Genomic DNA, 21,571 nt, shown 5'->3' with positions numbered 1-21,571 from the left:
CTTCTCCTGCTGACCCTGCTTAAGCAGGGAGGTCTGACTAGATGATTTCAAGAAGTCCCTGCCAAATTCATTCTGTGATACATCTTGGGTACTGCATGCAAATCTACATTACTATTCTGATACAAGGAACAGAGCTGAAGCTTCAGATTTGGCTTCAGATTTCTGAAAGTTGAGAGACTTCTCTGGGCAAGTATCCTTAGATTTTTGCCATTTTTACACTCCTTTCTAGTCTTGTGCTACTCGCTACAGATGGAAATAGGGTCTTGGCCTAAACAGACCTTTGATCTGACCTAGCACGGTGATTCTTACACTACAAAGGCTCTAATAATCTAGGATGACCACTTCATTCTAAATTTGTATTGCAAACATATATGCATATATTAGTCAGTATAGGAAAAAAAAAAAAAAACAAACAAACAACTATTTTCAGATGTGAAGGGTTGGGGTTTTTTAGGTTTTTAAATGTTTGGAAGTTCTGAAACAAAGTACCTCGTGCTTCCAAACAAGATATCTCCACAAGCAGAATATAAAATGTATCCATACTATCATTAGAGTTGATACTTACTAAAAGGTAAATTTAAGTTTCCTTTGAACACAATAACACACATATCCAGTGCACTACATGCTCATTCCTGAGAGCAACATTTTAGATGTAGAAGACCACAACACAAGCCCTCAAAGACATTTTTATTTCAAGATAAGAATTTGACAAGGAGAATTTGGCTAATTCCTTGGTGATGTCAACAAATCAATATTGAACTTACTGCTATCAACAAGCAGGCACTGAAAAATCAATGCAGTTGTTCTGAAGATAAGCAGGAAGAACTCTCCTGAGTCACCAAGACAGCTCCTAGTAACATGGGTAACCACGTAATACAGTCGCTTACACAAAATTATCACATTCTAATTTTCCACACATTTCTTGTCTATCCTGCTCATATTGAAAAGGCCTGTTACGGAACTACAGATGGTTCGATATTTTCTTCTAAGTAACAAATTTTGTTGTAATCATGGTCAAGTTACTTCTCTCTCCCTTTGCATGAAGAAGTCCTTAAATTTGAGTCAATCTACCTCACAGGTGTGGTTCTCTGTTGGAGAACCATCATCACCTTTCCCCAGCACCATCTGTTAAAGGAATGAAATTCCTCCACAGTGTATTTTCAGATGAAAAATTTACAAAGAAGCATAAACAAGATTTTTCATAATACATATAAAGGCAAGAATTCTATGGCACTGGTGCAGTCCCTTTTCACAACTGCAATTATTATGATGGCTGGATAAAAACTGAGGACCCATCAGGTCCTATAACTCACAGACCCACATCATTTTCAAGTGCCACTTAAAACCATGCCATTTTTCATTTTTGTTTGACAGAGTTACTGGAGCTGAGTCCTTCTATATTCAGGATTCATTAAATTTATCCACACTTAAACCACATTACAAAAACAGGAGGAGGAAGATAGGATGGTGGTAGAAATCTATCTGCATAACGAAATCTAATCCCTTGCTTCCCCTGAAACATCGAGATTTCTGTCAGCTTTCTGACTAGCATACCAATTATACCCTGTTTGGCACTTATCACAAGAAGATAGGTGTAGTATGCCAAAATTTCAACTTATGAAGTTGCACCTGTTAAATACAGTAGAGAGCATTTCTTCCTCTTTGCATAAAGACAATTGAGAGTGCTTTCTAAAGAAAGCGCTAGGAGCTGGGGGACAGGAAAGTGAGAATAGCCCTAGATGACCTTAGCTAAAGGAGCAAGGAGTCACCAAAAGAATGTAAAGGAACAGATTCATGCTTGGTATGGGCAATGCTGCAATAATTCTTTTTTATTATTATTATTATTTTATTTTATTTTATTTTATTTTCTAGTTTGAGTGGGATAATGGTATAGAAGGCAACAGTTTTATAAACCATCTGCTTTTAGCATTTTTTTCTCTGTCCCGTGAAAATTTGCCCAGGAAATCTAATCTTTATCAAAGCTTGCCACTGTTCTTTCAGTTTTTCTGTTTTTTTTCCAGTGTTCATGTTTAAGTGATATTCCTTTGGTTTGCATCGGCAATACAGGAGAGGGCTGTAAAATCAGAAAAGAAAAACTGGGGAGCAGGAGAAAAGGGATAAAATATAGCTGTATGAAACAGACAAATAACAAGAACTTTGCTATAAAATGTAAGTCTCAGCAATTGCAAACAGAGAAGGAAAATGGAAGACATACAGTTTGGGCAACAACTAACCAGACAGCTACAAACTACCAAGATATCAGCTTTGAGAATTGCAAATGTGATCCTGTTCCATTCAATAATGTTTATTGCTCTTATCAGAAAAGTCTGAGAATTTTATAACTGGATCAGCAGATAGACACAGCTTCTGCAACCTCCCTATATCCCAGTAAGGAAATACATCATATGAAAGCTGCACAACTTCCAGTGTAACATGTAAAACACAGTCCAACCAGGAACCAAAGACAGAAGGTGAAAAGAGTTAAAAGAGGGATCTGCATCAAAATTCTCATAAGGCACCATGGTACAAAAGATAAACATAGTTTGTTCTTGCAATCTGGTTACTTTGAATCAAGAATGTCTTTAATTAACACAAAATGTAAAATGTGAAAGTGTTTGTAAACTTTAATCTGAAATTGTTGAATAATTCCATGCTGTGAAAATGTCCTTTATCCACATCATACCAATACTTCAATTACTCATCCTAACGCAAAACAAAAACATATGCCAAAATACTGAAATTTATCATGGGATGCAAACTCTAGAGTTTCTCAAATCTGCCAATTCACTATTGTAAAGATGTCAATATGTAGACAAAACCAAACTTTAACAGGCGTGACTCTCAAGCATGAAATATGTCTTCCAATGGCCACATGCCATTGTAGATGACTAACACATCTTGCTAATCATTATTGTTCCGTTTCAGCTGTGAGCAGGGAAAAACACAATAAAATAGACATACTAGATATTCAATAGAGTTAAAACACATGATTGCTAAGAAGCATCATGGCAAACTATTTAACTAGGCTATCTGGTAAACATTTATTGTATCCATTCAAAAACAGCAAATATAACCAGTTCACAAAATAGGAGCTGACAGGAAAATAAAGTAAGGTTTGTCACCAGCTCTAATTTAGATGCTCATATGCAAGGCAAATATATCTAACATTTTTCCGTCATAAATGACATTTCACCTTTTCTAAGGTCATGCAAAAAATAATGTGAAGAGGTTAAAATATTTTGCTCTCTTTTTTTAAAAAAAAAAAACCACATAAATGTTGTTAGAAAAATAAAAAAGAGACTAGCACAGATTAAACCAGAAATCCCTTTACAGTAAAATGAGCTATTGTCTTTTAACTAGACAAGCTGAATATTCAAATGGTCAAAAACGTATTGTTGTGCTGCAGAGGAAGAGAAGGTAGAGGAGGAGATGACCAAGGTTGATTTGTCATCTGTAATGAATGTTTCTCTGGAAATGTAAGAGTATTCTCTTTATGCTACTGCCAATCAAATCATCTCTGTGAGCAAGTTTTTATAGTAATGAATAAAACTGCCTTTCTCCGCTCAGTTTTATTCCTGTTCCATCTACTTTTGAACACCTGTTGTATGAATTATGCATAGAGATGGGATTTTAATTTAAATAGAAAAAATAATTTATCTGCACATTTATTATGGAGGTATTATGGAGACGGAGATGGGTTTCATTTCTGTGAAAGTCAGAGCAAAAAACATGCATGTGAATTTTAGGGTATCTCTTTCATTGCAAATTTTCCATTACACATTGACCCAATCTGGCAATTTATTACTGATCTTATTTAGCATTCACTGATAATTAATTTTAACTACCAATCCAAACACTGTTCTTGTTTGTAGTTAAGATATTCTCCAACTAAGTTTCTGTGAAGGGAGAATCAGATGAAATACATTTACTGGCCTTCCTCTCCCCTGCAGCAAACAAACACTCACCTTTATTATGTTTCTTCATCTGATCACTTGAAACCTAAGGTCATTAAACAAAATCATTAGTTACTTCCTAAATTATCATCAGTATCTACACCATAAAGTGTTGCTTCCCATTACAAAATCAACTTTGCAGCCCTTCCCTTTTTAAATTTACTGTGCCATTCAGCCAGAAAATCATGAGGATTTGAAGAGAATGTAGAGAGATGGATCACTCACTGTTTTAACAGCACTAGGCAGGGTGGGAAGATCCAATGAAGCTAGCAGGTTAAAACATGCACGCACACATTATCTTACAGGTCTTTGAATTTAGATTATTATGAAGATATCCAATTTATCAACATGTTTTCTGTTCAGGTTTTGGAAATCACTATTGTACAATATGGAAAGCTGACAACTGAATGTTATCCCTCAGAAAAACAAACATCACTAAAGCACTGTATACAATATTAGAATTGTGGTTCATTAATCTATAAAACATGTCAAGAGGGAGACAAAATAATAATATAGGATATAGACAAAAAGGGGAAAAAAAGAAAAAAAAAGAAAAAAGACAAAAGAAAAAAAGAAAAAAGAAAAAAGAAAAAAGAAAAAAGAAAAAAGAAAAAAGAAAAAAGAAAAAAGAAAAAAGAAAAAAGAAAAAAGAAAAAAGAAAAAAGAAAAAAGAAAAAAGAAAAAAGAAAAAAGAAAAAAGAAAAAAAGAAAAAAAGAAAAAAAGAAAAAAGAAAAAAGAAAAAAGAAAAAAGAAAAAAGAAAAAAGAAAAAAGAAAAAAGAAAAAAGAAAAAGAAAAAAGAAAAAGAAAAAAGAAAAAAGAAAAAGAAAAAAGAAGAAAGAAAAAGAAAAAAGAAGAAAGAAAAAAGAAGAAAGAAAAAAGAAGAAAGAAAAAAGAAGAAAGAAAAAAGAAGAAAGAAAAAAGAAGAAAGAAAAAAGAAGAAAGAAAAAAGAAGAAAGAAAAAGACAAAAAGAAATTGAAAAAAGACAAAAAGAAAACAGAAAAAGGGGGGGAAAAAAAAAAGAAAAAATAAGACAAAAAAAGACGATAAAGAGAAAAAAGAAAAGAGAGAAAAAGAGAAAAAGGAAAAAGAAAAAAATCAGTACTCATCCATGGCAGTCTTTATCTTGAGGCCTTATAAGCCTTACCAAGACAACCATGTTATCTGCAAAAGTATAAAACTATGTAATACCACTACACACACACACACGCACAAAATCAATGTGTACCAAAAGACTTGAAATAATTTCTGGCCCAAAGCATGTTCTTAAAACATCCTCATTTTTTCACAACATTAGACCAGTGCGAGACACCTAATAAATCAGAAACAGCAAACATCATCTTGCACATATAGAGAATCTGAAAGAGGTACTTTGTCAAATTTAAATAAAATTCAAGCAACTAATCACCAAAGAATACAAGCAGCTAGAAGGCCTCATTATCAATTGAAAGTTGCACAATTTATGATCAGCCTTCCACAGAACGGGTATTAAAGTCCACTCCTTTCAACATAGTATTCATTTTATTTTACAGCTAAACACAAAATAAAATCACATAGCAGCTTCTTTGGTACTGGCAGTGTGCCTCTGTTAACAAGGATTATTTGAAGAAACATCAATATGAATATTACTTCAGAAGTACTTGAAGATAATGCTGGACTTCTTATTCCATGGTTATTCATTAAGATTTCACACACTTTTTTATTTCCATTCATTCATGAGTGCAAAATTGTTCATTGAAAGTAATTTATTTAGATTAAATTGGAATTCCTGCATTTCATTTCTGAGATAATCCCAACTTCTGTATATAAATTTGTTATCTATTAATGTCAGCATTTTAGTTTTTTAACACATGAACAAATGTCAACAAGCAATTCACAATTTATGGTGACTGATCTGATTGACTGACCTCCCTTCTGTGCTATGCTGCCTCATTAGAAAACATAAAATCAAGACATTCATAGAATGTTTTTGTTTATGCAGTATTCAGTTCTGCCAAAGTTTGTGGAGCAATCAGGGTCATCTTCATGAATAAAACCGCAATCAACTGATTATTTTAAGATGCAGTATGAGTTCCCAAAGGCAGTGAACCTGGCAGACATGGATAGGCTTTAAAGATCAAAAGACTGAAAATAACTAATAATTTTGGTATGTTTATAATTATCTGCGTTGAGAAGACACTACAAATACTTCCAATAAGGAAAAATTATTGCGGGGGCAGGGAGAAGGGCGTAGAGGGAGGAACCCCGGTTTAGAATGTTGTCTCCTCCATAAACCCAAGCCATTGCTTCTTTTCACCATGCCTGGAGAGAAGCCAGGAGAGATGCAACACATGTTTCTGTGAAGAGAGCTTGGGGAAAAGGACTTTTCAGATGACATCAGTTCTGAGGTAAAGTTGCAGTTTTGGCATCTTTTCTGTGGCATATGGGTGCTCACAGCGAGGTATGCATCAGAGCACAGACAACACCTTTGCTGAAGGGCTTAAATTTTAATGCTGTTGGTTTTGAGGCTTTGCATTATAAATCTTATACATGTTTTTACTATTGCTTTATCCCTTCCCAAAAAAACATGATAAATAGACAGTAAACTGTCAAAGGGCAGCATTATTTTTTTTTTTTTTCTCAAAGGGCTTCCCATTTTTAATATCTTTCACGTTTTATGGTTCTTGAGTTCTAGCACAGATAGCTGCATATGTGAAAGGAGGACAGCTTATAAGCTACAGCATTACGTTGCTCAGATGACTACTTCACTTGTGTCAGAATCAGCATACAGTTCCAATCATGTAATTTCATGGTTCACACCAAATAATTTCTCTCCTGTTATCCCCTGCAGATGAAATTCAAAGAGGCAAAAGATTTGATTGCTACAAAGTCATATTGTTGTAGGGTCTCCGAACTTAGAATTATTTTACAAGGAAAGCATCAACACCTCAGCAATCTACTCTCAAGGCAACAGATGTAAATATTTATGATCCCTAATAGTCCATGTGTTTTAACTGATAATAATCTATGACAGTAACACCATTTTTGCCTCCATTCTATAACCAAGAGATAAAATTGCAATGTGTGTTGGTATAGTATTGTATTACCACTACTCCATCTCTCTATTTTAAACATTATATTGTCTAAGAAATTGAGCACATATAATGTATATATTGACCAAAAACCGCACACTTGAAAGTGGTCTTGAATAGCTCATTCTCAATGATCTTTCCCATTGCATCATGCTGGCAGATCTTAAAAAACCCCACAGCTCACCAGGAAAAAAGAAGTAGTCTTCCATGTGCATGACCACAACCTTCCCACAGACTCCGGTAAACTCAAAGGAAATGTCATTCTGTCCTTAAGACATAAAATCCTCAGTAGTTGCAGTACATTTGGGCTGCTCCAGAGCACACTGCTAGCCAAGATGGCATGCTGTGCAGAATCTTCCCTACTCACTCCGCCACAACAAAACATGCATTTACCCTCCAAAACAGATCTTATCTCCTCAGTAAGAAAAAGCTGGGAAAGCATCACAAGCAACAAACTGCAGTCTTAGAACAGAGCAAGAAAGAAGTATGCTTTCCTTGCCATGTTCAGATGAGTTTCTAGAGGTTTATAAGCTAACACTCTGGAAAAACACATTCTGTGCACTTTTGCCAAAAGAGGGTTCACTCTGAAAGACCTTTCTTAACACTGAGATACAAAAGTAAGGTGACAACAAGAAAACAACACACGTCCACAACACAAAAATTCCTAAATTAAATTCTAAATGATTCACCAGCTCAGTTTTCACAGAGCTGCTAGCTCAGACTCCAAAGAACAAGGGAAGTAAAAAAATCCTCACAAATTAGAGATGAGTTTAGTTTTTAAGAGCAAGAAACCAATAAGCTAAAATGCATTCTCTGGTGATTACTGACTGACTGAAGACACTGACAATGCAAGCACAAATGAAAGATCATTAACAACAAATGTAAGAGTATTTCCAAAGTATCAATGACTGGTTGTAAAACCTGTCATTCTTATCCCTTTTTTTTTTTTTTTTTTTTTTTTTTTTTAAATAGAGGAGATAGGAAAACCATAAATATTAAAAAATACATTAGAAAAACCAAAAACCAAAAGCAGCATCACAATTTGGAAATACACAGAGCATTTGGTTACCCTTTCTCAGAATGTGCATCACTGTATCATAAAAGAATATGCCTTGTGAAATTAGTGGTTATTCAGTTAATAAAGCTCTGCTTATTGTGAAAAGAAGCAGCACAGTGAGAATGCCTAAAGGAGGAAGTCAACAGCAAATATGCAAGTCTATATGTTTATATTCTGAATCATTGTGAAAGCACAAAGGAGTACATGTTCTTTCTTTTTATGATGCCTTAACTCCTAGTAATGGTTCATACATATTGTATATGCAGAGATTAAAATAATACTCAAATCTTTGCATGTTTTTTCTACACAATGTGCAGTGTCAGAAGATTGCTTTCCCAAAGTCCAGCCAGCCTTTTAGTTAGCAGAAGACTACAGAAGAAGCATTCAGGTTTACTGCAATAAAGCCAGCTCAATTTGTTAGACTATAAACAAAACTAGGTCCAGGGATGCCTATTTTTTTTTATTTCCTGATTGACCTTTTCAGACAATACTTAGGAAGATAAAACTGCTTTAATTTGAATGATTGAAGAGGATGGCTAGTGCTTCCCAGCAAATACTTGGACTTCCACAGATGGGGCACATGCTACAGCAAACAGTGAGTACCTTTTCACTGACCACCATTCATAAGTGATAGTGTTTTCAAATGTGGCTATTTACTATGTGAGCAAGCATTTAAACATCTGTTATTGGTAGAATTCTTCCTATGAAACTGTGTCCATTACTATCCTTTACATGATACTATGTGTACTTGGACACACACCTGAAGATGCAGTGGAATGAACACATATTTGCTAAGTTTACTTACCATAATCATATAGGTTTATTACACAATCACACCAGGTAAAATGCTTTCAACTGAACTTGAAAATACTTATTCAATTTCAGATGTATTCTCCCTGTAACAAGCTAACAGAATGACTTTGTTATATCTGACCCTTTGCAGACTATTGCAACTGTTTTTCAAACATGACAATCCTCATATTAACAGAAATTATAACATTACTTTCAATTCCTAAAATCTCTATGTGCAAAAACCTTTTTCAGTATTCTTAAGAGTACTTACTTCAAGAGTTACTGATTTTCTCCATTAGAAATATATTTTTTAATTTAAAAAGATAACCAAAACCTGTGACAAAAATGCATAGTGGCTGACAGAAGAAATAAATTAAAATAAAGAAATTAGCAATTATCTAATGTAATTTTTCGTTATTAATATCTCCTTTTAAGTAAAGAAAGCTGTGAAAATTACACAAAATGACCACCTATTCATTGCAGCTATTTAAAACTGCTCTGGCACTCCTTTTATATAAAGAAAGTAACGGCTCCATGTATTGACAGAAGAATCCATTGAGTACACAGACTAATAAGAGTAGAGAGATAATAAAATACTCTGCAATGTCTTAACTACTCTTTCACTGCCTACTCTAAGTACGGAATTTTGATTTATGTAATATATATTCCCTTTAGCTTCCGAGTCTTGAACAGACAGACATTGACCTGTGCATTACATTGAACGCATGATATCACAAGCATCCTATTAATCAACTTCCAGATTAACTACAGTTAGATTCAAATACAGTATCACTAGGACATAATCTAGGTATGCACTAGCAAGTAGTGCAGTGCAGCAGGAGCACACCAGTGTTATAGATGGTGGCAACATGCTGATATCAGCACACACAATTTTTGCAGGTTTCGCATCAGATAAGCCCTGATCTGGTCCTGTGAAATAATGTTCACAAAAGGTTAGAGTGGATTAAGTGTTCCTGAACTGCATCTTTTGGTTCAGCTACATTCAGTCTGCTCTGTGCACTCCAAGAACACCCCTTGATGCAAAGCAAAGCACATTGAGAGGGGATAATTGGGACATTTGTTTCACAGAAGTCACTCCCATACCAAATCAAAACTTCAGTGTATATACACCCACAAATTGCCTTTTCAAAACAGGAACGTTGCAATATGTTACAAACAAAATCTTTTTGATTCTGTAAGTGGAAACATGTAAATACATGCCATTATCAATAGTCTATTTAAGTTCATATTTAGAAAAAGAAGAAAAGCTTGTTTCAAACTATTTTTTATATAACACAGTTATGACTTAGATATTACTGATTGTACTGAAAACCAAGTAATCTATTTACAGAGGTAGCAGGGCAGTTTTTTGCACAGGAACAAGCACTAACACATCCCTGAAAGAATGCAGATACAATACTGTCAGTTTCTCTGACATGACTGCCCACAACTGTTGTCAGCTAAAAATTTTGTCCACAGCTGATTGAATTAACAAACCTATTTTCCATCATGGCATGATGGAAGCAATGCCTCAGTCACAGTATTAACATTAATCAGCCAGTATGAAAAATGCACATTTTATCATGTGTTTTTTGAGACCTAGTGGAGGCATTGAGTTTGAAGCTCAGTGCAAAACTCCTGGCTGCAGGAGAACAATGGCTTTTCCACAAATCTGAACTGTAAAGGGGTTTAACAACCATCTTTAAAACTTAAAACTCATTTTCTAACAATAAAGAAATGTCAACTGTGCCAACAAATCATTTTTTTTTAATAATTTTTAAAATCTCTATATTATTTTCTAACTAAGAGACATGAAGACAGAGACAATATTTAGACAAGGTACTTACTGCCTAAGATAGGCATTTGGACAACACATTCAACAATGGTCTCTAATGGCAAGGTTTAAAATAAATAGCCTAAGAGCCCATTTCTCTCTATGGTTAGAGAGTCTCAAGTGAAATGGTGTATCTTCTTTCAATAGTTTTTTATTCACAAAATTGTAGAGAAAATTTTATTTTCACACTTTTTCAACACCCAGGTTATTAATTCTGAGTCAACCAATTGTTGAACTGAGACAGACAAAACTGAAGAAAATATTCTCCCTGCACTGAGTAAAAACAGTTATCAAAACCCAGGCTATAGGCTGCAAGTTCTGGTTCCTGGTACTCAAATGACAAATTTCATCCAGATCACTTGGTTAAGAAGCTACAGATCTTCCAGAAAAAAAACATTTGCTGCTTGGTATTAATTTTTCTTTATTACTCCCCAAAGATGAGCATGCATTTTGATAGGGACTGACTTCCCCGCTCCTAGAGCAGTATCTACATTAACAAAATTCTGACATCCTCTTTCTGGCCAATTTAGCATTGGATTGTTTTCTCCACAACAGTGCTGCTTCGGTGGAAGCAGCAAAGAGCATGTTCACCACAGAAGAGCCTACAGTCAAATGCTTAGTACGTGCCAGGTCCTGCACTTGGGTCACAACAACCCCAAGCAGCACTACAGGCTCAGGGAAGAGTGGCTGGAAAGCTGCCTGGCAGAAAGGGATCTGGAGGTGCTGACTGGCAGTCAGCTGTATATGAATCAGCAGCATGCCCAGGTGGCCAAAGAGGCCAACAGCATCCTGGCTTGTATCAGGAACAGTGTGGTCAGCAGGACTAGGGAAGTGATTGTGCCAGTGTACTTGGCGCTGGTGAGGACCCACTGTGTTCAGTTTTGGGCCACTCACTATAAGAAAGACATTGAGGTGCTGGAGAGAGTTCAGAGAAGTGCAATGAAGCTGGTGAAGGGTCCAAAGAACAAGACTTACGAGGAGCGGCTGAGGGAACTGAGGCTGTTTAGCCTGGAGAAAAAGAGGCTGAGGGGAGACCTTATCGCTGTCTACAACTATCTGAAAGGAGATTATAGAGAGATGGGTGTCATTCTCTTCTCCCAAGTAGCAAGTGATAGGACAAGAAGAAATGGCCTCAAGTTGTGCCAGGAGAGGTTTAGATTGGATATTAGGAAAACTTCTTCACAGAAAGGGTTGTCAGGCATTGGAACAGGCTGCCCGAGAAAGTGGAGTCACCATCCCTGGAGGTGTTTAAAAGATGTGTAGGTGAGGTTCATAGGGACATGGTTTAGAGGTGGACTTGGCAGTGTTAGGTTAACAGTTGGAGTCAATGATCTTAAAGGTCTTTTCCAAACAAAATGATTCTATGACATTTTTCAAGGGGAAAACTGGTGGACAGAATGTCTTCAAGGTGGATGGAACCTCTTCAAGAGGAAAAGCAAGTGAAAATCTTCAACTGGGGTTATGCTGGCTGGTGCAGTGCATGGAGAAGACTGTTCTCCACATCCAGCTGCCACCTTGGCCAGCAGTAAAAGGCCACCATGTGCTCTGTATCTCCTATGTTCCTACCTCAAAGCAAGGTCCAATGTACCTATAACAGTCCCAAACAAGACCTCAGACCCACCTTTTCAACAACCTTCTCCATCAGCAGGAACTGCCGGAATGAAAATGCTTGCTGCTTGCCTGAAGGTGTGAGGATAACAAGTTGCAGTTTGTGGCATGATGTGACACGGAGGACAGATAGACCTACACAGCCAATTTCTGATCAAACATAACACTCATCCTGCTTCAACTAAACACTCCATGCTCACATTCAGACAGCTAGTACCATGTGCTGTCAGCAGCACGCCTGCATCTCTTTGCACATCCTCAGGTACAGTACTAAAGGTCACGAGCAAGTTAAACGAAAGTGTTACTAAAGGGGGGACTGACCTACTTTAAATGTACCCCAAAGCAAAATGAGCAAGTGATTTTTCAGAATAATCATGGCAAACAGTCTATATAACAAACAACTCTTGAGATGAACAGAAGAAAGGCCCTTTTTAATGAAGGAATGGAAAATAATTGACATACTTTCAATGCAAAAAAAAAAGTTTGAATTTCAAAGCATCAAGTGCAAAACCAGTTCATTTCTATAAAATTATGCTTATACTATGGAGCTTCCTGATTTCATCTACTACTGCCATTACAAAAGCAGATGCTACTATAACAGCACTCATAAACAGGATTGACAGAGTAAGATGTCATTCTGCACACTGAAATCTTGAGTTCAAACCACACACTGGATTTAAACTCTCCCTGTGCTAAGACCTCAAGGACAGAAACCGCCTATGATTCAGCTCACACCATCAATTACAGAATCACAGAATCACAGGATGTTAAGGATTGGAAGGGACCTCAAAAGATCATCTAGTCCAATCCCCCTGCCGGAGCAGGAACATCTAGATGAGGCTACACAGGAAGGCGTCCAGGCAGGTCTTGAATGCCTTCAGAGAAGGAGACTCCACAACCTCCCTGGACAGCCTGTTCCAGTGTTCTGTCACCCTCACTGAGAAGAAGTTTCTTCTCAAATTTAAGTGGAACCTCCTGTGTTCCAGTTTGTACCCATTACCCCTTGTCCTATCATTGGTTGTCACTGAGAAGAGCCTGGCTCCATCCTCGTGACACTCACCCTTTATATATCTGTAAACATTAATGACGTCACCCCTCAGTGTCCTCTTCTCCAAGCTAGAGAGACCCAGCTCCCTCAGCCTTTCCTCAAAAGGGAGATGCTCCACTCCCTTCATCATCTTCGTTGCCCTGCACTGGACTCTCTCCAGCAGTTCCCTGTCCTTCTTGAACTGAGGGGCCCAGAACTGGACACAATATTCCAGATGCGGTCTCACCAGGACAGAGTAGAGGGGAAGGAGAACCTCTCTGGACCTACTAACCACCCCCCTTCTAATACACTCCAGGATGCCATTGGCCTTCCTGGCCCCAAGGGCACTGTGCTGGCTCATGGTCATCCTGTCCAGGTCTCGCTGGATGGTGGCACAGCCTTCTGGCATATCAGCCACTCCTCCCAGCTTCGTGTCATCAGCAAACTTGCTGATAGGTAAGTTTACAGGCTGGAGAGTTGGGTAGGGAAAAATTTAATGAAATATAACAAGGGCAAGTGTAGAGTCTTGCATCTGGGCAGGAACAACCCCAGGTTCCAGTATAAGTTGGGGAACGACCTGTTAGAGAGCAGTGTAGGGGAAAGGGACCTGGGGGTCCTGGTGGACAGCAGGATGACCACCAGCCAGCACTGTGCCCTTGTGGCCAGGAAAGCCAATGTCATCCCAGGGTATATTAGAAGGGGGGTGGTTAGTAGGTGGAGAGAGGTTCTCCTTCCCCTCTACTCTGGCCTGGTGAGACCACATCTGGAATACTGTGTTCAGTTCTGGGCCAGAGTCCAGTGCAGAGCCACAAAGATGATTAAGGGAATGAAGCGTCTCCCTTATGAGGAAAGGCCAGGGAACTGGGTCTCTTTAGCTTGGAGAAGAGGAGACTGAGGGGTGACCTCATTAATGTTTATAAATATGTAAAGGGTGAGTGTCACAGGATGGAGCCAGGCTCTTCTCAGTTACAACCAATGGTAAGACAAGGGGCAATGGGTACAAACTGGAACACAGGAGATTCCACTTAAATGTGAGAAGAAACTTCTTCACAGTGAGGGTGACAGAGCACTGGAACAGGCTGCCCAGAGGGGTTGTCGAGTCTCCTTCTCTGGAGATATTCAAAACCTGCCTGGACACATTCCTGTGTAACCTCATCTAGGTGTTCCTGCTCCAGTGGGCGGATTGCACTAGATGATCCTTCGAGGTCCCTTCCAATCCCTAACATTCTGAGATTCTGTGATTCCATAAGTTGCAAATACTGAGTGCCTTTAAGTTTCAGGACCTCAGCAAGGATCACACAATTGAAAGACTGCCCATGAAGGACAAGGTAACCTTGGAAGTTCCTGATTTATCATTCTTACCAAAGAAAAATCTGTTACTTTTCTGGGTTTTTAAAATTATTATTATTTTATTTAATCTTTAAAATGAAAGAAAGCCCTAAGGATTTTGTTGGAAATAACTTCCAGCTGCCCTTGACAATTTAATAGATCTGCAATACACCTACAATAATATTAGACAGTTTAAACTCAAATAGTTATGTAGTTTGGCACAGTTAAGCAAGGGAGTGCATGCTCAGTAAAATATCATAAAGAAAATCACAACAAAGAGAAATTCCTTTTCCATAATATTGCTGAATATATAAAAAAAAAAAAAAGTTACTAATTTCCTCTTCACTTAAATAGCATTTTTATACTAATCCTGAATTCCAAGACTCTATAGAAAGATAGAGCATGGATTACATAATGCCAAGAAAAGGTTTTAGTCCTTAAGGAACAGACAAGTTTAACATCTAAAATTATTAACTTTTTTTCCAAGGGAGTGTGGAAAAAAAGCCTTTAGATGAAATATACGCAGAAAACAATTCCGATGGCCACAACTGACCAATGTTGCAAACTTTAGTGAAGGAACAGGTATTCTTTATAAAACAAATACCAAAATTTCATCTTTACATTATTTTGAAGTACTGTTAAGTGGCACAGACAAAATCCTCTTGGCAGAAATGGACTAAAAATACGGTGAACTACCCAGGATCCAATAAACCATGAAAACAATAGTCCTGACTCAGAATAACAGCCTATCTAGTGCAGAATACTGGTTTTAACACTGGCCAAATACAGATGCCTCAGGAAGAATATAAGAATAGAGCAAATCTATATCAATACTGTCAAAGAGTATTCTCATAACACTCAACAACTTGTAGTTCAATAGTATCTTCATGTTTAATCAGTCTTAAAGGATTTCTAGAATGTAAACTTGCCTAGGTGTCTGTTAAACCCGTGTAAGTTTTTAGCATACATAACATCCAGTGGCCTGGGGTTCCATCACTTAGGTACACACTGTGCTGCAACAGCGTTACCTCCTGTGCTTCATTTTTTACTTGCTAGCTCTGTCAGATGCCCTGCAGAGCATGCATCAAAGAAAAAAGGAAATAAGCACCTCTAACCAGGTGTTCTATCTACGTCATAAGTGTCTCCAGAGCTCTCTCTCTTAACCTTACTAATAAAACAACCAAATGGTTTCTCCTCCACCCCCATTTTATTTATTTAAACTAAATTTCATCATAGAATCACAGAACACTTTGGGTTGGAAGGGACCTTAAAGATCATCTAGTTCCAACCCCCCTGCCATGGGCACAAACACCTTCCACTAGACCAGGTTGCTCAAAGCCCCATCCAGCATGACCTTGAACACTTCCAGGGATGGGGCATCCACAGCTTCCCTGGGCAGCCTGTTCCAGTGTCTCACCACCCTCATGGTGAAGAATTTCTTCCTTATATCTAATCTGAATCTACTGCCTTTCAGTTTAAATCCATTACCCCCTGTCCTGTCTCTACAGGCCCTTGTAAAAAGTCCATCTCCAGCTTTCTTGTAGGCCCCCTTTACATACTCGAAGGCTGCTCTAAGGTCTCCCCAGAGCCTTCTCTTCCCCAGGCTGAAAAACCCTGACTCTTTCAGTCTTCTTCATTGGACAGGTGCTTCAGCCCTCTGATCATCTTTGTGGCTGACCTCCAACAAGTCTATGTCTTTCTTCTGTTGCGGACCCACGAGCTGAAAGCAGTGCTCCAGGTGAGTTCTCATAAGTGGAGTAGAGGGAAGAATCACCTCCCTCAACCTGCTGGTCACACTTCTTTTGATGCAGCCCAGCATACGGTTGGTTTTCTGGGCTGCAGGCGCAAATTGCCAGCTCACGTTGAGCTACTCATCAGTCAGCACCTCCAAGTTCTCCTCAGGGCTGCCCTCACTCCATTCTCTGGTGAGCCTGTATTTATGCTTAGGATTGCCTTGACCCCTGTGCAAGACCTTGCACTTGGCCTTCTTGAACTTCATGAGGTTTGCACAGACCCACCTCACAAGCCTGTCAAGGTTCCTCTGGATGGCATCCCTTCTCTCCAGCATGTTGACCACACCACACCACACTGCACCGGACCACACCACACCACACCGCTTGGTGTCATCAGCAAACTTACTGAGGGTGCACTCAATCCCACTGTTCATGTCACTGACAAAGATGATAAATGGCACCGGTCCCTATGCCAACCCCTGAGAAACACCACTTGCCACTGGTCTCCACCCGGACATTGAGCCATAGACAGCAACCTTTTGAGTGACACCATCCAGCCAGTTCCTCATCCATCAAGTCCATGTCTCTCCAACTTAGAGACAAGGATGTTGTGTGGGACTGTGTCTAATGTAGTAGATGACATCAGTTGCTCTTTTCTTAGCCACTGTAACTCCACCACAGAAGGCCAAAAAATTTGTCAGGCACAATTTGCCCTTAGGGAAGCATGCTTGCTGTCACAAATCACCTCCTTATTTTCCATGTGCCTTGGCATAGTTTCCAGGAGGCTCTGCTCCATGATCTTGCCAGGCATAGAGATGATACTGACTGGCCTGTAGTTCCCCAGGTCTCCCTTTCAGTGCTCTACCAAGCAGATCCCCAAAGAGGCCAAGGTCCACTCTCTAGTAGTCCAGGGTAATGAGCTTGCTGTGCACCCTACTCACTGCCCTAAGGATGCTGAACTCCACCATTTCATGGTCAATGAAGCCAAGGGTGCCCTTGAGCTTCACATTCCCCACCAGCCCCTTGTTGGTAAGAATAAGGTCCAGCATAGCACCTGTCCTCATTGGCTCCTCTATCACTTGGAGAAGAAAGTTATCAACACATTCCAGGAACCTCCTGGATTGCTTCTGCCCAGCTGCGTTGCCCCTCCAACAGATACTGGGGTGTTTGAAGTCCCCCATGAGGACTGGGGCTTGTGAAAATGAGGTTTCTCCTATCTCTCTACATGTCCTAGTTTTGGCTGGGATAGTTAATTTTATTTCTAGTAGCTGGTATAGTGTTGTGGTTTTGATTTAATATGAGAGGAAAGTTGACAATACACTGATGTTTTGGGTTTTGCTTGGTAGTCAAGGACTTTCAGCTTTCAGTGCTCTACCAGTTGCACAAGAACCTGGGAAGGAGCAAAGCCAGGACAAAGGAGTACTCCTTACCATATAACATCATGCTCAGTATATAAACTGGAGCAGCTGGGGAGGAAACACAGCTGCTCAGGAATGGACAGCCTATTGCATTGCGAGTGGTGAGCAATTGCTTTGTGTATCACTTGCTTTGTATATTCTATTGTTGTTACTATTTTCTCTTTCTTTGCTGTCCTAGTAAACTGTTCTTATCCCAACCCATAAGTTTTTTTCCGCTTTTGAGTCTCTCCTCCATCCCACTTGGGAAAGTGGAGTAAGCGAGTGGCTGCATGGTCCTTGTTACCAGCTGGCATTAAACCATGACAGTCTTTTTTGTCATGCAACATCAGGCACCAAAAAGGACTGTCATGGTTTAACCCCAGCCAGCAATTAAGCCCCAGACAGCTGTTCACCTGCCCACAGTGGGTTGGGAGAGACAATCAGAAAAGTAAAACTGAGAAAACTCGTGAGTTGAGATAAAGACAGTTTAATAAGTAAAACAAAAGCCACGCATGCAAGTAAAGCAAAACAAGGGATTTGTTCACTACCTCCCATCAGCAGGCAGGTGTTCAGCCATCTCCAGGAAAGCCAGGCTCCATCATACATAATGGCTACCTGGGAGAACAAATGCCATCACTCAGAACACCCACCCCTTCCTTCTTCTTCCCCCAAAATATATACTAAGCATGATGCAATATGGCATCGAATATCCCTTTAGTCAGTTTCGGTCAGCTATCCTAGCCGTGCCCTCTCCCAGCTTCCTGTGCACCTGCAGCCTTCCTTGACTTGATACAATCATTGCCAAGCAACAACCAAAACATCAGTGCATTATCAACATCTTTTTCATACTTAATCCAAAACACAGCACTATACCAGCTACTAGGAAGAAAATTAACTCTATCGTAGCCAAAATCAGGACACTACTTCTATCCAACAGCGGAGCAGGCTTAATGCTCACATCCCTACACTAGCTGGGTGTGGTTATCTTCCTTATTCAAACCTTTTGTTAGGGTTTCAGCATCTACTGTGTCATCTTGCAAGGTAGAAAAACCCACTGCACCTCAGCTTTCATTATATTTTCCTTCCTCAAACAGGAGAGTTCCCATTTTAAAATCCCTTCCCAGGATTCACAATAAAGCCCCGTTGTACCACCAACACAGACTATTCTTAAACAAAGCCCACAGTCACTAGCACACACACTGAAAGGATCCTAGATAGACCACATGTAACAGTATTAATCCAGGTGACAGAGTTGGTATTGACTGCTGTTATTCAGCAGTACACACTCTTCTTTGCCAATCTGGGACACAAAACTGACACAGCCATATCTCCTGCTTTACATTTTTATGTTTCTGCATAGGTGTACAGTGAAGTATATATGTGGTAAGCATACATAAACCTATGCCTATTTAAAACTGGCTAGCCTGAGTAGCGGTAGTGGCAAAAAGGTAGCAGCAGATGCTTAAAACCTACCCATTACACCAAGGATGATACTGTATTGTATTTCTACAGCCTTTCCTGCCCCTATCAGTTACAGTATAGCAAGCACAGGTATGCTTTGTAGCAGTAACTTCCACTGCATGTCCTTTTTGCAAAAAATACTGTATCAAGGCAACCATGTTATTACCTGCAAATTTCCCACAGTCATCCAGGATTTGAATACACTGTCACTGTCAAAGTTAGCAATTGCTATTTTATCTCCTGATGTAGAGATTTAAGTTATCTAATGTATACCCTTAAAAAAAAAGTGGAAAATAAAACCTTTTTGAAACACATTATTTGACATAAACCACCAAACGTATTTAGAGAATAAAAATCACACATTAGATATAGGCAACAGCATTTTACACTGGACTTCAGTTTTGGAAAAAAAAAAACTGAACACTTGGGACCTTCAAGTTGACAGGCAGAAGCATCAGGGCACTATGGCAGAATTCATGAATGAACATATACCAGGTCACTCATCTGCACTGCATTTCAATGAAAAGACTCTGCTTACAGAGGCCTATTCACGGACTCCTGTCTCAGGAGGGAGTTTTGTCAGCGCAAGGTCTGAAGGTGCTGATAATGGCCATAACAATAAAAGATCTCATATGAAGTGATGCTGCGAATAAGCTGGCATTTTAGCGCTCTTGAAGTGAAGCCTCCCATTCAGCTGATAGATACAGTATTAAGTCTAGAGTTTGCAAATATACAGGTAATCTGACTGAGGTAAAGCTGCTCATATGGACCAGCATTTACCGAGACGGACTGATGCCCTCTCCTGAAAATCACTCGTTTCTTTCGGGGATCTGCACAGCCTGCCTCTCGGGAGGTGTCATTTTCCTTCGAAAGCCTACATGCTCTCCCAATGCCGTTCGCGCAAACCAAAGTTTTGACGCCCTCGCCACAGCGACGCAGTGCTGGTGGGAGGGCAGATCCAGCCCCGCCAGCCCTGGCACCGCGGTGGCTGCACCCGCGCCCCGCGGCCGCCCCGTCCCGCGCCGCCTCACCGTCCCAGCTCGGACTCCAGCTCGAAGTAGTGGGCCAGGGTGTCCTTGTTGGAACCGTCGATCCAGTAATCGGACGTAGCGGAGCCGGGGCGACCGGCAGCCGAGGAGCCGGAGGAGGACGAGGATGAGGAGGAAGAGGAGGAGGAGGGCATGGTGACTTTCAGCATGCTGGGACGCCTGCCGGCGGCTGCCCCCTCCTCGGCACCAGCTGCAGAAAGCAAAGCGACAGAGTGGCTGGTGGCGGCGGCAGCTCAGCTCCCCTCCCTTCCTCCCTCTCTCCTTTCTTCCTCCCTTCCCTCCCTCTCTCTCTCTCTCCCCTCCTCCTTCCCACCTCCCGCGCCGCGTCGGCCCGGGCCGAGCTGGAGCGGCGGCGGCGGCTGCGGCTCCCCCCAGCCCGGAGGGGCGGTGGGGGAGCCTCACGCCTGGGCGGGCCCAGAGCGGCCGGCGGGGCGGGGCGGAGCGCAGCGGGGTGGGCTGGGCACGGCGGGCGGGCGACGAGGAGCAGGGAGCTGCTGCGCGCGGGGGTCGAGCCGTTCCCGGGCCCCCAGCCCCGCCGAGCCGAGTGCAGCCGAGTGCCGCGTGGGCGATCCCCGCCGGCCGGGACTGATCCCCCAGGCTGGCCCTGTGCGGCGGGCGCTCTGCGGGTTCACTAAAAGCGTGCTAACACAAGCGATCACCGGGAGCGCAGCCGCCCGCCGCCCCATGAACGGGCGGGACCGAGCTTCACGGGGGTACAACTTCACGAAGGAGAAATGGCATGCCAATCGGGAGGGACCGCTGCGGTTTTTGCCGGGGTCCGGCGGCGCGGGCCGTACCGGCCGGCGGTGGGGCCGGGAGGCATGTGTAGCGCGTAGCGAGGTGGGCGCCACCCCATTATGCTGCACCATTTTGCCAGTTCCAGATCTGCGATCGGTTATCAGGGTGCATCACGGAGTTCAGGATTTTATCTCTCAGCGTTTGCTATGCGTTTGGGAAGAAGGATGTGGAGGCAGAGACTGAACACCACCAATAGCAGTGGGAAAGAGGCTGACAAGTGCTCAAACATGACTGCTGTAAAGAAATTGCCATGCTTTAATGTCACTCTTAACAGGTTATGAAATCTGCAGGTAATGAAATGCATCCAATTATAATAAAGTATATTTATCCCTGGGTGTAAAAACCTTAGCCAGAAGTGTCTATATAAGGGCAGTTTCTGTCCGTGTAGTGGTAAAGTAAAACAGCAGCAGTCATGTGTGCCTTGCATGCATAGTATGCCAGATCAATCCTACTCACATCCTC

The 21,571-nt window shown here is 40.6% G+C and overlaps 1 protein-coding gene across 1 annotated transcript in view; it reads right to left on the bottom strand.

Moving 5' to 3' along the window:
- CAMK4 (calcium/calmodulin dependent protein kinase IV) overlaps window positions 1-20,606 on the bottom strand; it is a 186,084-nt gene extending 165,478 nt beyond the window's left edge. The window contains exon 1 of the mRNA XM_082074306.1: window positions 20,294-20,606. Coding sequence (XP_081930432.1) covers window positions 20,294-20,460 — 167 coding nt within the window. The 5' untranslated portion in view covers window positions 20,461-20,606. The remainder of the gene's footprint in view (window positions 1-20,293) is intronic.
- Window positions 20,607-21,571: the final 965 nt, after the last annotated feature.

The sequence above is a fragment of the Streptopelia decaocto genome (assembly GCF_964273445.1).
Source record: "Streptopelia decaocto genome assembly, chromosome: Z".
Classification (NCBI taxonomy): domain Eukaryota; kingdom Metazoa; phylum Chordata; class Aves; order Columbiformes; family Columbidae; genus Streptopelia; species Streptopelia decaocto.
Note: the sequence above shows the minus strand (reverse complement) of the source record. Positions and strands in the feature narration are given on the sequence as shown.